The 14,882-nt window shown below is 43.7% G+C and overlaps 1 protein-coding gene across 1 annotated transcript in view; it reads right to left on the bottom strand.

The window, feature by feature from the left end:
* TRPC7 (transient receptor potential cation channel subfamily C member 7) overlaps positions 1 to 14,882 on the bottom strand; it is a 128,754-nt gene that overhangs the window by 25,926 nt on the left and 87,946 nt on the right. The window contains exons 6-7 of the mRNA XM_070417151.1: positions 9,087 to 9,320; positions 5,106 to 5,370 (exon numbers count right to left, since the gene is read on the bottom strand). Of these exons, the coding sequence (XP_070273252.1) occupies positions 5,106 to 5,370; positions 9,087 to 9,320 (499 nt within the window). The remainder of the gene's footprint in view (positions 1 to 5,105; positions 5,371 to 9,086; positions 9,321 to 14,882) is intronic.

Raw genomic sequence — 14,882 nt, 5'->3', positions numbered from 1 at the left:
GCATAAAACATACTGAACATCTCCTCCTTCCCCTGGGTCATTTGCAGTTTCTAATGGAAGTGGCTTGGAGACAGTGAGCTGTTAGCAGGTGCACTATCTGTCATGTCCAGGCAGACCTGTCGCTGCTCTTCCCTTCAGGTCAGCCTCCTACACAGAAGCAGCTGTGAAGCATGACCCAGACCTTTGAGGAAACCATTGGTTCTGAAGTGAAAGGAAGCTGAAAGATTGGGAAATGCTTATAAGATCTGACTCCAGAGTTCGCTTTTTTAATGCAGAGTTGAGACTGGTCTCCATCTCCCTATCTGAGTAATGATGAGGTTGAGTCAGATCAGCATTTCTCATTGCATGGTCCTAAGACCACCTGAATCAGAATCCCCCAGTGGCTTGTTAATGCAGGCTTCTAGACCTTATATGGAACTCGAAGGGGTAGAGCCTGGGAAGGCCCAAGTTTAGCCATCTCCCCAGATGATTCTGGTATGGTTTGAGAATCATTGATCTCAGTCAAGACTGCTCAGACTGTGTGTTTATTCATCCTGTGGCAGATTCCGTTCAATCTGTTTTCTTCTTACCCCTCCTTGAGGTCTGTCAGATGAGGGATGGCAATTTGAGTGGGGAAGGAGGTATGTGATTCCAGAATTGGAACACAATGGGGATTAGGGCAGGGCTTGGTTGAGGATTGGGGGTCTGCCATTGGTAGAGAAACCTTTCCTTTTGTCCCAGGATGTCCCTACGTCTCCCATCTGGGATAGTACTCTACTGGGTGGGGTTTAAGTGGGAGTGGCTTTTGTGAGCTGACCTGGGACTGCACCCCTAGGGTGAACAAGGTTCCTGTAAGATAGCTCTCTATTAGTTCCTAACAGATGGATTGCAAAGTAGACTCCTGAACAGTCTCTAGGAACCTAAGCTGTCCTTGAACATATCAGGGGTGAGTTTTTGGGGTGGGGTGGGGGTCAATAATGGGGCAAGGATACCTATACTATGCTCCTAGCCAAATTTCCTTTCTGTAGGACTGAGTCTTCCAACTCTGTAAGACCATCTTTCCCTATGGGTGGGTGGGCCAAAGGGAAGATCCTGAGCTGGGAAGGGCGGCCTGGGCATGAGCCACTATGAAGTAAACATTCACCTGAGAGGGGTCATTGGTCTTTATCATCAGCTTAGCTGGTTCTCAAAATAGCTCTGAGTTGCCTAATGCACAAGACTCACTTATCTCTAGTGTGGCTTTTTGTTTATCAAAGAAGGTTCTAAGCGCTGACATGCTCCAGAGAGCATTCAAAAGGTAAGAGGTGGCATTTACAAAAATCCATTCTTTCCTCTTCACCTCACTGCTCTATTGACTGTTTTCCTGTTCAATCTAATCCTATTTACAGCTGCGCATCCCATTTTAGGAGCTGCCAAGGTGATAAATATCCCGTCCTTTCTTCACTGCACTTGCTGCCACCATAACACCTTCCCTTCCCCATTCTGAAGGGCCTGGGTCCTCTTTGGTTGGGTCCCTCATGTCTAGGAAGTTTCTGTTTGGTTCCCAGCACATGGGATAAGCTAATTGCTTTGTCCCCTTCTCCTCTTTTCACCTTTCCCCTATAGATTAGCTGTGCTACATCTAGCTGGGAATTGTGGCCAGGTCAGTCCTGCTCTAAGTCATGACCTTTTCCATCTTCCCATGTGTCATGGCACTGACCTCTGAGGAGCTGTGGGCAGGCAGTGCAGGAATGTGGCGTAGAAATGGGATAGAGTCCACACGGTCAGGTTCCCAGTCTGCCTTGAATCTAGCTTCATTTCTCCTGTTCATTCCCTCATTCTTGTTAATGAAACACTTGGTGAACAATACTGTGTTCAAGCATTGTGCTAGACCAGTGGTCAGCAAACCGCGGCTCACGAGCCACATGCGGCTCTTTGGCCCCTTGAGTGTGTCTCTTCCACAAAATACGTGCGGGTGCGCACGTACAGTGCAATTGAAATTTCGTGGCCCATGGGCAGAAGTCGGTTTTCGGCCCGGGTGAGTCTATTTTGAAGAAGTGGCGTTAGAAGAAATGGGGGTGTCGGTTGGTCAGGTGACTGGAGACGCAGTGCAGGTGGGCCACAGGATACGCAGCAGCATGGGGGAGGTACATTGTTTTGAGGTACGTTCGCTGAGGTCGACCCCTTCCAACTCTCCCATCCACACTCCTCTATCTGAAACAAGTATACAAGACAAGTGTGGATGGGAGAGTTGGAAGGGGTCGACTTCAGCGAACGTACCTCAATCAGATTGAGGACGTTTTTTAGCAAAGGCCAGCTTAGGAGTACCCTAATTAAGTTAATAACAATGTACCTACCTATATAGTTTAAGTTTAAAAAATTTGGCTCTCAAAAGAAATTTCAATTGTACTGTTGATATTTGGCTCTGTTGACTAATGAGTTTGCTGACCACTGTGCTAGACTGGAAACACAGGAGGGACATCAGGGCCTCACCATGAAGGGTTGAAACTTGTGTTTATCAACTTACATCTTGACTGTTGCTCAATAACAGTGCATCCCGTAGTGAATACATTTAACTTTGCCTATAGCAGGTCTACAGCAAATGTGCTTTTGGGTGATTTAATTCCTTCCACAGTTGATCACTGGGTTTTGGAGTACAACGGATTCACTAACGATCTTGGCCTGAGCTGGTAGACAGTTTGTAAATTAGGCCCCTGTCCAGAAAGGGTCCTGTGGAGCCAGATCAGTCTACAGGTACCTTTTCTTGCAGCTTACCCTCCCCTTTACTCCTCATTCATCATCTCTATTATGATCACCACCATTCACTGAAGCTTATTATACACCAAGGACGGATTCAGTTCTATTTCCTCTTATTGGATCCTTACAGCAATCCTGTGATGCTGATCATCTTAGTGTTCTCACTTCAGAGCTGGGGAAACTGAGGCCTAGGGGGTTTAAGCAGTTGCTCAAGGCCATACTGCTTAATAAGATGAAAGCTCAGACTAAAACCTTGTCTGTCTGGGCCATGGGGTGCATGCGCTGAGGGGAGGACCTAGGTACTCCTCAGGTGCATTTCTCAGCACTGGGCCAGGCACTTGCTCTATGTGAACATACACTACTACTTTGCTTCAGAGAGTAATAGCTCTGTGGTTCAGCAGCACCAAGGCCCCACCCTTCTTGGTAATTCCACTTGGGCGGGGCATGGGGTTTCATTGCATTGGGTCTGGGTTCTTAGAGATGTCAAGAAGTACTTAACCCTATTGGTCCCAGCTGCTGTGCCTGTGGCTGGAGACCTGACTATGGCTAGAGATTCTGGGCAGGAGCTGGAAGGCAGGAAGAACTTCTGGGCCTAGGTGGCCTGGGGTGGGACCTGGACGAAACACTTCTGTGCTTCAGGCACTTTACTAAACTGTCTCATTGATCACCTAAGGGGTATTTGTGAGTAAGATGGGAAGTCTTATTTATACTTGTCTGCACAGACACAAACTCGGATAAGCCCAGTGACTTGGCCATTAGTAAGGTCATCCTTTGCTATAATGAAAGCTCAGGTCTGCTATATTTTTCTTCTAGCCCACTGCTCAGTGCTACTTATCCTCTCCAGGAGACGCCAGGCATCCCCCACAGGGGGAAGGAACACAGATCTTCAGGGAGACAGGCTCACTGAGATCTGACACCAGCTCTGTGGGGGAGGCTGTGCCACTGCCTTGCTCTCTCTGCAGCAATTGTTTCTGGGCCCTGATGTATCCACCTGACTGTGCCCAGCCTCATGCTTGTACCACATGTCTCTTGCTTCCCTCGCCTGGGCCTTCCCTACTGCTGCTGAGGCACATGATACTGCAGGACTTGCTCAGTGGCCATGCACAGGTGCTAGCTCGCCCAGTCAGGCACGGAGAGCTGATGACCTGTGCCCACTAGCAGACCTACCTCCCATGCTATGTGGATATGTTTTCCCCAAGGGCTGCCCTGGAAGTGCAGGCAAGTTAATGTCCTAGGCAGTGACTTTGACTCATGACAGATAGCAGATGGGAAAGATCTGGCTGATAAGTTCTTGATTTCTTATCCTGATGGGCTATTCTGAGATGTGGCATTTCCATTAGTCTTCCTGGAGAAGTCTGTCATGACCAAGTTTTATGTTCTGGTAGATGGTGGCCAAGTTAGCAACTAGTATGTGCTTTCCCTCCTCCCACACTGCATTTTCCATTTTCCTTTGTCTTATTTCATTTCGATTGCAACTCTCTTGCTCCATTAATGTGTTGGCATGCAAGATTTTCCCAGAGCATTGTTTTCTAGGCAACACAGGCTAAGCCAATAATAACAGTAGTGATAATAGTTCCTTCCATTTATTGAACTTAGTGTGTGGCAGCTATATCAGCTCATTGAATCTTCACAGTATCCTAATTTTCTTTAAATCCTCACCCAAGGATCTGTTTTTATTGAGAGAGAGAGAGAGAGAAAGAGAGAGAGAGAGAGAGAGAGAGAAAGAAAGATGAGAGAAACAATCGATTGGTTGCTTCCTATATGTACCTTAACCAGGAATCAAACCTACAACTTAGTTACATGCCCTGATTGGGAATTGAACTTGCAACCTTTTGGTGTATAGGATAATGCTCCAACCAACTGAGCCACCTGGCCAGGGCACACTATCCCTATTAAGCAGGTACTATTATTATCTGTATTATCCTTATTTTAAAGATGAAGAAACTGCTCTGGCTGGTGTTTGATTCCACATCAGGGCACATGCCCAGGTTGTGGGCTCGAATCTCCAGTGTGGAATGTGCAAGGGGGAGCTGATCAATGTTTCTCTCTTGCATTGATGTTTCTCTATTCCCTCTCCATTCCTCTCTCTCTAAAATAAATAAATAAATATTTTAAAAAGAGACCAGAGATAAAAAAATAAAAGATGAGGAAACTAAGGACCAGAGAAGTTAAGGAACATACAGTGTGTAAGTGGCAAAATGAGGATTGAACCCAGCTCTTCTGTTCCTCCAACTTGTGAACACAAACTCTAAAGTACCCTTGAATAAAGTCGCCATTAACCTTTAGAAATACCAAGGAAACCTGAGTCTCTGCAAAGAGCTACCTGCAAGAGACTCTCAAAGATTCATAGAAAGCCCATAGAGACCTCAGGGGAGTCCTGGGATACTCACGTTGTAAACGCTGGGTTGTACTTTGCACCTCGGTAATAGGAGTACAGATTGAACATCCCAATCATGAAGGCCACAAATACCATGATGAAAATGACCATGAACTTGAAGATATCTTTCACGGTTCTCCCCAATGAGATCTGCAAGGGCCCAAAACTTTCGTTGGCTGGCAGGATGTACGCGATTCGAGAGAAGCTCAGCACGACAGCTATTGCATACAGCCCTTCTGATATGATCTGAGGGTCTGAGGGCCACCACTTGTCCCTGGCTAAATGAAAACAATCTGGGTTACTCTATGGGGCTAGGATATGCTCTAGAAGAGAAACCAGTTAGTCATCTTTAGAAGTCTCTAACCTTATCACATGCCATTCCCATCCTTGTCTTTAAATTGATCCCGATACGCTCCCTCTTGGAATGTGCTGGACCATCTGCCTGGAACATTGTTCCCTCACTACAAGGTCCATTTCATTCCCAATTATTCTTCAAGACTTTTCTCAGCTGTCATCAATTTCAGGAACCCCTCTCTGATCCCACCACGGGATAGGGAAGCCTCCCTGTTCTCCTCTACTCCACCACAGTATCGTGTATACCCCCTGTTGTGGCACTTACCATGCTACTTGCTAGAATGTGTTTGAGGCACTTTCCATGTTACTTGCTATTCTATGTTTGAGCTCCATCGGCAGGGGCTGTCCCATTTATGAGTAGGTGGAGGAGGAGGAGCATGGACTTAGAGTCAGACAGACCTGAGGTTGAGAGTGGCCTTTCTACACACTGGCTGTATGATTCTGAGCAAGTTAGTTAACTTCCTGAGTCTTATTTTCCCCATTTGTAACTTGGGAAATAGCCTAGGAGAGCTGTGGTGAGGATGAAATGAAATCATGTATGTAAAGTGCTTAGCTGGAAAACAAATTCCTGGTAACTCAGGGGCTTCTGGGGACAAGAGTCTAGCACACAGCAGGTGCTGATAAAGGTTTGTTAAATGACAGAATTAAATCCTAACCACAAGTTTAGACTAGCCACAAATCAGAACAAGTGAGCTCACTTGGGGGCCAGGAATCCGGAGGATCTTGCTGAGGAAATGCTCCTGGGTCGTATTCCTCACTGTGTGTCTGTGAGAGTTGTTACTTGATTGAGTTAGGAACCCTAGAGTGGTGACCAGTCAACCAAGTTTGCTATGACAGACCTGTTCTAGGTGGCAAGAGTCCTAGGACTTGTCCGAGGCTGGGGAGATGCTGCTTGTGGTCACCAGTGAAGGTCTGAGCTACCTTGGTTGTATTCCTGCAGCAGAGCAAACCTGCAAAGTGTTCCTGTTGCAGTTCTAATGGTGCAAGGAGCAGCATCTCTCTCTAATGAGCTGCCTACTATGTGTCAAGACTTATGATTCTCAAATGAGGGCAGCTCCTTCTTCCTGGGGAAATGTGTGGGGTATCTGTGGTTGTCATGATGAAGAAGGCGTATTATTGTGATGCTAATGTCTTGCAGTGCTCCAGACAGACCCACACCATTGAAAATTGCCCTGCTGAAAAAGCCAATAGTGTCCCTGTTGAGAAATGCGAAGTGAAACTTAAACTGAGAAACCTTAATTAGCCCTTACATTTACATTAGCTGTAATTTTCACAACAGCCCTGTAGAGTACATATTGTTGCCATTTTAAAGGCTGGATTTGGGGTGTGGGGCCCTTTTAAGAGCCAAGTAAATTCAGAGAACAAAGATATTATATAGCAAGTCTTGGCACCCCAAGGGAGATGGAAGAGGAAGAATTTTATTCTTTATTTTCAAAGCTAGTCTCTGTTAAACAATAATAAAGAACAGTAAGACATCTTTAGTAAGGGAAACAGGCCTCTGTTTGCCACAGAGTTTCATGTAGTGCATTTAAATTACATTTGGAAATATAATAAAATTATAGACTCTATGTTCTCATAAAGGTCATAACTCAGAAGTCTACGAAAGACAAGGAGACTAAATTATGTTTTTCCAATATATCTGTCGCCCTCTATGGATAAATAAAACATTTGGATAGTATAAAATAAGACCTAGCTTCTTCAGACAGACACCAAAAGGAATTATTTTTTCTTCCTCCTATAATTTGCCATCTTAAACCTCAGCTGAAAGGCACTCCTATAGTCTAAGATAGATTTAAATTTCATCAGACCTTGGTGACCAGGTCAGGACTTTTTAGTGAAAAATATTCTCCTTGAATTGGCTTGTAAGAGTTGTGATGGGTGTAAAAGCAAACAGCTCTGTGATAATTCAGACAAGGATTTTCTTCTTGGAGCTATTTCCATGAGAAAATTTGTCCTAAACTGAAAAATATCTGCCTATTTAGTACTGTAGAGGTTGGAAGGGACCACTGCCTATCTGGCCACAAGAGGGCATTCTTTCTCCACAACGGAAACACAAATGAACACAGCCAAAAGATTTCCAAGGGCACGGAGTGAACCATAAAAGCAAGGGCAATAAATACGCAATGCTTGGGTTGGTTGAGACCTTAATGTAATCCATAAAAGGATTAGAAGTTACAAGCGGACAATATGAAGCCTGAATGATGGCATTAAGAAAAGTACCCAGTGCAGTATCAAGATTCTCTCATCTTCCCTTGAACCCTGAGCAGCACAGAGGGGAAAACATACAAGACCATTTTGCTTTTGAAAAGTCTGAATTTTCAAACCAATAAATGAAGAGTAGATGATTTGTAATACTATAAGGCCCTCCATTTCTCAATGGGGATTTCCCTACCACATTTAAAAGTCAAAATTTGTATAACAATCTACATTGAATATAGGCAGCAACTCAACTTTTGCAGTAATTGGCCAACCCTCTGCAGATCATTGCTGAACCTGATAATGAAGATTCTGTGGTCACAGGAGCCATGTGGCTTTATCTAACAGTGACATTTGACATTCAAACCCTTCATGATGTAACAGTTGCCATTAGTGAGTGCGTATGAAATGTCCAGCTAATTTACCCATAACAACAAATATCTACCGTTTCTTCTCCCCACACATCTCTCTCTTTAGTACAGAAAGTACAGTGTTTGAGCAAGAAAATGACCCGAGAGGTAGTATGATAATAACTGTTACTATTTAGTAGCATTTAATATTTTCAGAATACAGTACAATATTCTTCATATGAACCGACTTATTTACTCCTCAAAACAAACTTTCTGACATGTATTATCCCAATTTTAAATATAAGAAAATGGATGATCAGAAAAGTTAAATAAACAAGGTTTCACAGTAAGCTACAGAAGTAGGTTTGAATTCAAGTCTAACTCCAAAGCCTGAGAACATAACCACTGTGCCTTCTGCATGGTTTTCAAATTCATGTTGGGCCTGGATCCCTTGCAATCCAAGGCAATCCTGTATTTATGGGAACATTGTGAGCTCTGCCTTGAAAACCTATTTCTTCATGTATAAAATGGGACTAAAAACCCTCGTGCAACGCTATTGCAAGAATTGCAATTTATAGTATAAAATGTCTGTACAGTTCATAGCCCTTAGTAGGTCCTCAATAAATGGATCCTATAACTCATTATTCCTAAAATTTCAATCTAGTAACTCACACTGTATGGCCTTGTGGTTTGAAAGAATTAAGGCATCTCCTAAGACACTATCTTGCTATGAGAAAATATATTTTAAACTGAGAAACAAGGACTTTGCACAAAACACAGGGATCCAACATGAAAGGAAAAGCTTCTGGATCCGCATCAGAACTGAGATTTTTCTTTAAAAAAGAAAAAAATCCCATAGAAATGCTCCAAGAACCTTTCCCAAACAAATCTATCCTTTCTAACACAAAATGATTCGTTTCTCTTCGTCACTAATTCAGCTTGCAGTGCAGTGACTAGGACTTTCTTTTGGGGCTAAGGGTTGTGTCTACATTAACATTCCAGATGACCAACTGCTGAAGGACCTGCCAAGCTAAGGGCCCAGGGCCACGCCCCAGAAGTGCCTGGGGAGGAGCGAGGGGGATACTTGGACTCACCGTAGGTGAAATATGCCACTTCTGGTGGGAGAGAGACATTGTGTAGTGTGTCGTCCTGCACGTGCTGGTCCACGTACAGTTGGGCTTCGCTGGCCTTCAGGAAGGCCATGAACCTCGCAGTGAAGGAGGCCACGAAGATGGACAGCATCCCGAAATCCAAGAGGTTCCATAGGTGTAGCACGTACTCCCGCGGCCCCTCCTCCCAGATTTCCTTGCATTCGGACCAAATCATCCCTGTGGGAGAGTGAGAAGGTCAGGCTCATTTTTCAGTTTCCTTGACATTTGTGACTACAGGGGGGCATGGACAGAAGTGGGGTACAAATATAAATAAAAACTCTTGGGAGCTGAGAAGATTGATAGCCAGCAACAAACAGAAACCTATCTTAAAAGGCGGATTGAGAATCGGCAAATCCTCAGACTGTGAGAATAGGTTTCACAAACCTATTCAGTGCCTCTCCTTTTGGATAATCTCCAGAGGCGAGGAGAGAGTTCTCCTCCATTGAGAAATACAGTGGGTGACTTTTATACGTTTGAAGAATGGAGAGGTCTTAAGAAATCATCCATTTCTGAAGAAACCTAGATGCAGGTGGGCTTTTTGAAGGTCCCACATGTGTCTTAGAACCCAGATGTTCTTCCTTCCAGGTTAGAATGCTTTCCTCCGTATTTCTATGACTATTTTAGTGAGTGTTAGTTTTGAGTTATTAATTTTTTCTTACTCTTTTATAACTTTTTAATATCTTTTTATAACTTACTGGATTTTAAAGACAGATGTCCTCATTTTTACATATTAAACTATGTAGAGGCATGTAAACAAAGTGTTCCTAGTTCCCCCACTCCACTTCTAAGACAGCCTTGTGAGGTAGCCTAGACTAACAATTTGGTGTGTATCCTTCCATACCTGCACTGTCCAATGTAGGGAGCAACTAATCACACGGATACTGAGCACTTGAAATATGGCCTGTTGAATTGAGAGGTGCTGTATAAGTGTAAAATACACACCAAATTTCAAAGACTTAGTACAAAAAATGTAAAATATCTCAATTTTTCATATCAATCACATGTTGTAATGATAAGAATTTAGGTTAAATAAAATATATTATTTATTAATTTCATTCAAAATTAAATATGTGGCTTATGATATGTCTTGCACTACATTTTTATTGAATAGTGCTATTTTGCCTTTATCTTCATTGATTATTGGTTTGCATAATTAAAAGTTAATGATTAACATTTCAAGCACTTAATATGTGCCAGGAACTGTTTGATATAGATGTATATATTAACTCTCTTCGATATTTGCAATAACTTTATGAAGTACATTCTATTATTATCTTAGTTTTACAGCTAATGTTTTGTTAGGCACAGAGAGTTATAATGTGCCCAGCTAGGAGGCATACTTAGGAGATTAATGTGGTAGAAGAATCACTAACTGGTTGGTTAGTGAAACAGTTCCACCTCACTGACCACATACTCCAACATGTTAACATTACTAGCCTCTCTTGGTACTCCCTTTGCTCCTCTGCATCAGGCACAATGGCCTGCCTTCCCAGGTGCCTCCTATCTCTCCTCAGCATCCATACAAGGCCTGCGAAATCATTTGGTGTGGCCCTACCAAGACAACTGCAGGTGGGACTTGAAATTCAGTAAATCTAGGAGCTTTTTTGATAAGCAGCAGAAATTTATATTAAGTGAATTATATTAAGCGAATGATGTTATAAATATCCAAATGGCCCTTGGCAGAAAATCAGTTCCCCACTCCTGCCTTGAAGGCTGCTGCTTTCCAAGGTTCCAGCCTTTCTCATTCTTCCCTCTGTCCTTGTGTAAGTTCATCCACCCCTGCAACTTTGTCCTTCATTTCCTTGTGAATGTTTTCCTTCAGACCTCAAACCCAAGCACACTGGCAGGTGACCACAGAAGCCTGGAGTTAAGGATGATACCACGAGTAGACAAATGATCATGGCGGTGGAGGCATGGCTGACTTGGTCACAGGCCCACATCTGGTAGAATTTGAGAGATGAGCTGATCATCTCTATTCCTTTGGGACTCTGTCCAGATATTTTTAAAATCAGAATTTGTTATTTTCTGATGAAAATGGCCCATCAAATAAAAAGATTTGAAACTAAATGTATGTTTTTAAATACATTATTTTTGTTGATTTCAGAGAGGAAGGGAGAGAGAGAGATAGAAACATCAATGAGAGAGAATCATTGATTGGCTGCCTCCTGTATGCCCGCTACTGGGGGATTATGCCCCAAACCAGAGCATGTGTCCTGACGGGGAATTAAACCATGATCTCTTGGTTAATAAGTCAACACTCCACCACTGAGTCACACCAGCCAGGCCTAAATGTTTTGTGTGTTTTTTTGAGGAGAAAAGTAATCCAAGTCTGTTTACAAGATACCCTCCTCCAGCGTTCCCCTCCGCCCCCTTAAAGCCACACTTCTCAAGTTTACCTTTTCAGAATCTGTGTGGTAATTTCCTTAACACTGAGATTTACTTTCATCTGTGCTTGTCCAAATAAATATTTGAAAAATATTAGAAAAACCATTCTAGGCTGGAAAAAATGTTTGTTGCTTTCCTCTATCCCCAAATTAAAATTTCGAATGTCTTAGTGCAGCGGTTCTCAACCTGTGGGTCGCTACCCCTTTGGCGGTCGAACGACCCTTTCACAGGGGTCGCCTAAGACCATCCTGCATATCAGATATTTACATTACGATTCAGTAGCAAAATTACAGTTATGAAGTAGCAACGAAAATAATTTTATGGTTGGGTCTCAACATGAGGAACTGTATTTAAAGGGCCAGAAGGCTGAGAACCACTGTCTTAGTGGAACTGCTTTTAACTAGGCATAGGCTATCACTTAGGGCTATCACTGGCTTTAATTCAGGAAGCCGGCGCTCTAGCTTGGCTACAGAGTGGGTTTGTGACCTTGGATAAGTCCCTTGATTTTCTTGGGGCTTTGGGGTAATTTCAAGTGTTAAAAGCTCTATAAATCTGAAATGCAAATTATTTGCAGGAAACTCACTTTTCTGGCCAATATGGAGCTCCTCACTGGGCATTGCAAATCACTTCCTCCATGCTCAAATGTCCATATTAGTCTCCTAGATTTGAATATTAACTCACCCAGACTAATTTAAATTATCCCAAGGCCATGAGTAAAAGTAGCATGGACCCAAGGGTTTGGGCAGCAGGAATGCTTAATGAAAAAAGAAATGTGTGAAATTAAATACTTTAGTGAGTGAAATTAGACCCTCTGCTTCCAAGGTGCTGAGGGTAGTTCAGCAGTTTATATTCAAGCTGAGCCTCATAGTCTCTTGCCTCCAGCCTGTCAGTCAGAGGAGTGTTAGCCCAGGAGCTCTGAGGGTCAGGATGCCTGCTGGCTACTGGAGCCTCCTTCAGGCAAAATCCCCTTCACTCAGGGAAGCTGGGAGCCTGGAGAACAAGGTCAACTGATAATTAATGAGGGTGGCTGGCAAGGGAACAGGCTGGGAAATGCTGGGAAGCCTGGGGGCAATGAGTAGCTTCATATGTGCAAGTTTGGAGTAATGGCCACAGGCTGCTGAGATGGAGCTAGACAGTTCAAAAGGTGGTTCACTCCAATCCCTGCCTCAGATGCAATTCAGAAGGAATCCTCCTTCAAAATTCTGGGGGATGGGGGTGAGACTGAAATGTGCACACTCCTTGAATGGCCATGGTTTGCATGCGTTCCTCTCCACTGTCCCAGGGCCTGAGTAGAGCACACTTCTTCCCCACCACCTCCTGGAAGGTCTGTCTGTTCTTTCAGGTCAGCTTCTCATCACTGGGCCAGAACTCACAGGAGGGAGAATATGCCTAGAACCTTTCAACCCTCAGACCTAATATCCAAACACTATCTCAGTCGCAAGTCCTTTGCAACAGATCTTAGCCTCAGACACATTCAGGAATCATCTGTTTTCCTGGCAGGAAGATGGTATTAATAGATTAAAACCTTCTGACCAAAGCTCCTCATCTTCCTCTGATTTTAGTAGATAACAATATTGAGAACCAGCTAGGTGCCAAGCCCTGTGCTAAGTACTTTACTAACACTAAATCTTCCTATTGATAGGGACAGAAACATAATATTAGGGTCCAGCTATAATTGTAAGAAATATTAATCATGCTCTGTTAACTGTGATTGTTTTGTTCTGATTAAAGAAAGTAGATTCTAACCTGGCTGGGAGTTGCATGTGGGACCTGGGAGTTCACCCGGAAATGCAGCCCATCCTCCCCATCAGGGAGCGGCCTATTATCATGGAAAGATTGACAACCTTGTTGCAGAAACCAGAGCTGCCAGCCCTTTGCATATTGCCAGCCTTTTGAAGACCCCAGCCTTTGCATACCCCTAGGCCTTTCCAAATCTCCAGCCTGCATTACCTATTATCTGCCCATGTGGCATACCCTTTCGCCTACTTCCCCATGTAATCTTTGTCCTTCTACCCAATATAAGCAGCTGGTTTATGGGGAGAGGCAGAGCAAATTTTTGTGGATGACCTGCTGGTCTCCTATACTGCCAGTAGTACTGGAACAAATGCTCATATGTGATTCAACCCTGTCTCTGCTTACTAGTAATTGCCTCAAGTAGTGACAGGCAGCACATACCCATTGATTGTTCAGTTACACTAATAGCCTAATAGGTAGCTACTGTAATTATCTTCACTTTACAGATGAAAAATACTAATGTACAAAGATGGCAAGTATGTCCTCCAAAGTCACAACGGCAGCCCAGGACCCTTGCTCTCTACTGTTCTGTCACTCATCATGGCCTCTACTAGGCACAGCTATTCTATGGTAGGAACTTCTTCACCTGCTTACCAGGCTTTATTGAGCACCACATCTGTGCCAGACACCGTTCTGGGGGTACAACAACCAGGAAGATGACAATCCATCCCTAGCAGGTTCAGTGCTGGAGACAGATGTATCTGTAAGCACTAGTGCTACACAGAAACAGATGATATAAGAAAAAATGTTCAGGGGAGACTCAGGGATAAGAGCCATCTGCATTATAATTATTTGCCTCATCAGAGTGTCTGGTACATTATATATCTGTTGACAGAACAAAGGAGTGAATTTATGGAGGAGGTGACAGTTGATATGAGGAACCAGGAGTTAGTTAGGTGAAGAAGGAGGGGCTGTCAAGGTGTTTCAGGTCATGGCCATGGAAATGAGGGAACACAAGAGCTCAGTGTGGCTCAATAATCAGGGCATGGGACGAGATTGGAAAGGCTAGTGAAGGCCCAGTAGACCATGAGGGGGAGGCTGGTTTTCATCCTAGGCATCTGTAGCCCCTAAAGGTGATAAGCAGGGCCGAAACATGGTCTGACTTGCTGGGAGAAAATTTGGCAAATTGGTTGGAGTAGTTTGCTTGGAAACTTGTCCAAATAAATGAAACCATTAAAAGAATGAATTAAGCGAGGAACCCAGCCCATGTGCTTTTACAATTTTACTCTTGGTCCAACCTAGACATGTGATTCTGTAGGTAAATCTTAGTACTGCCCTCAAAGAGTTTGTAATCCTAGCTGGGTAGATGAGGGAGCAGCTTGATCCTCACATTTTACACATCATCTTACACATGTGAGAACAAATTTAAAGAGACAGAGCCGCCAAGGAGGAAAGGACAGTCAGACTGGGTTTCCTCACACTTAGGCCTAAGCTCTTTCCTCTTCTCCAGGCCTCTAAGTGTATTTTCCCACTATGCTGGCATTTCCATCTCCATCAATTGAGCTTTCCATACTGGGGCATCTGCTTAAGAACACACTGTCAGGTTGTCTGTAAGAGTGG

The sequence above is a fragment of the Myotis yumanensis genome, unplaced genomic scaffold (assembly GCF_028538775.1).
Source record: "Myotis yumanensis isolate MYYU_CA2020_CCGP unplaced genomic scaffold, mMyoYum1.0.hap1 SCAF_5, whole genome shotgun sequence".
NCBI lineage: Eukaryota > Metazoa > Chordata > Mammalia > Chiroptera > Vespertilionidae > Myotis > Myotis yumanensis.
This window is presented reverse-complemented; position numbering and strand designations above follow the sequence as displayed.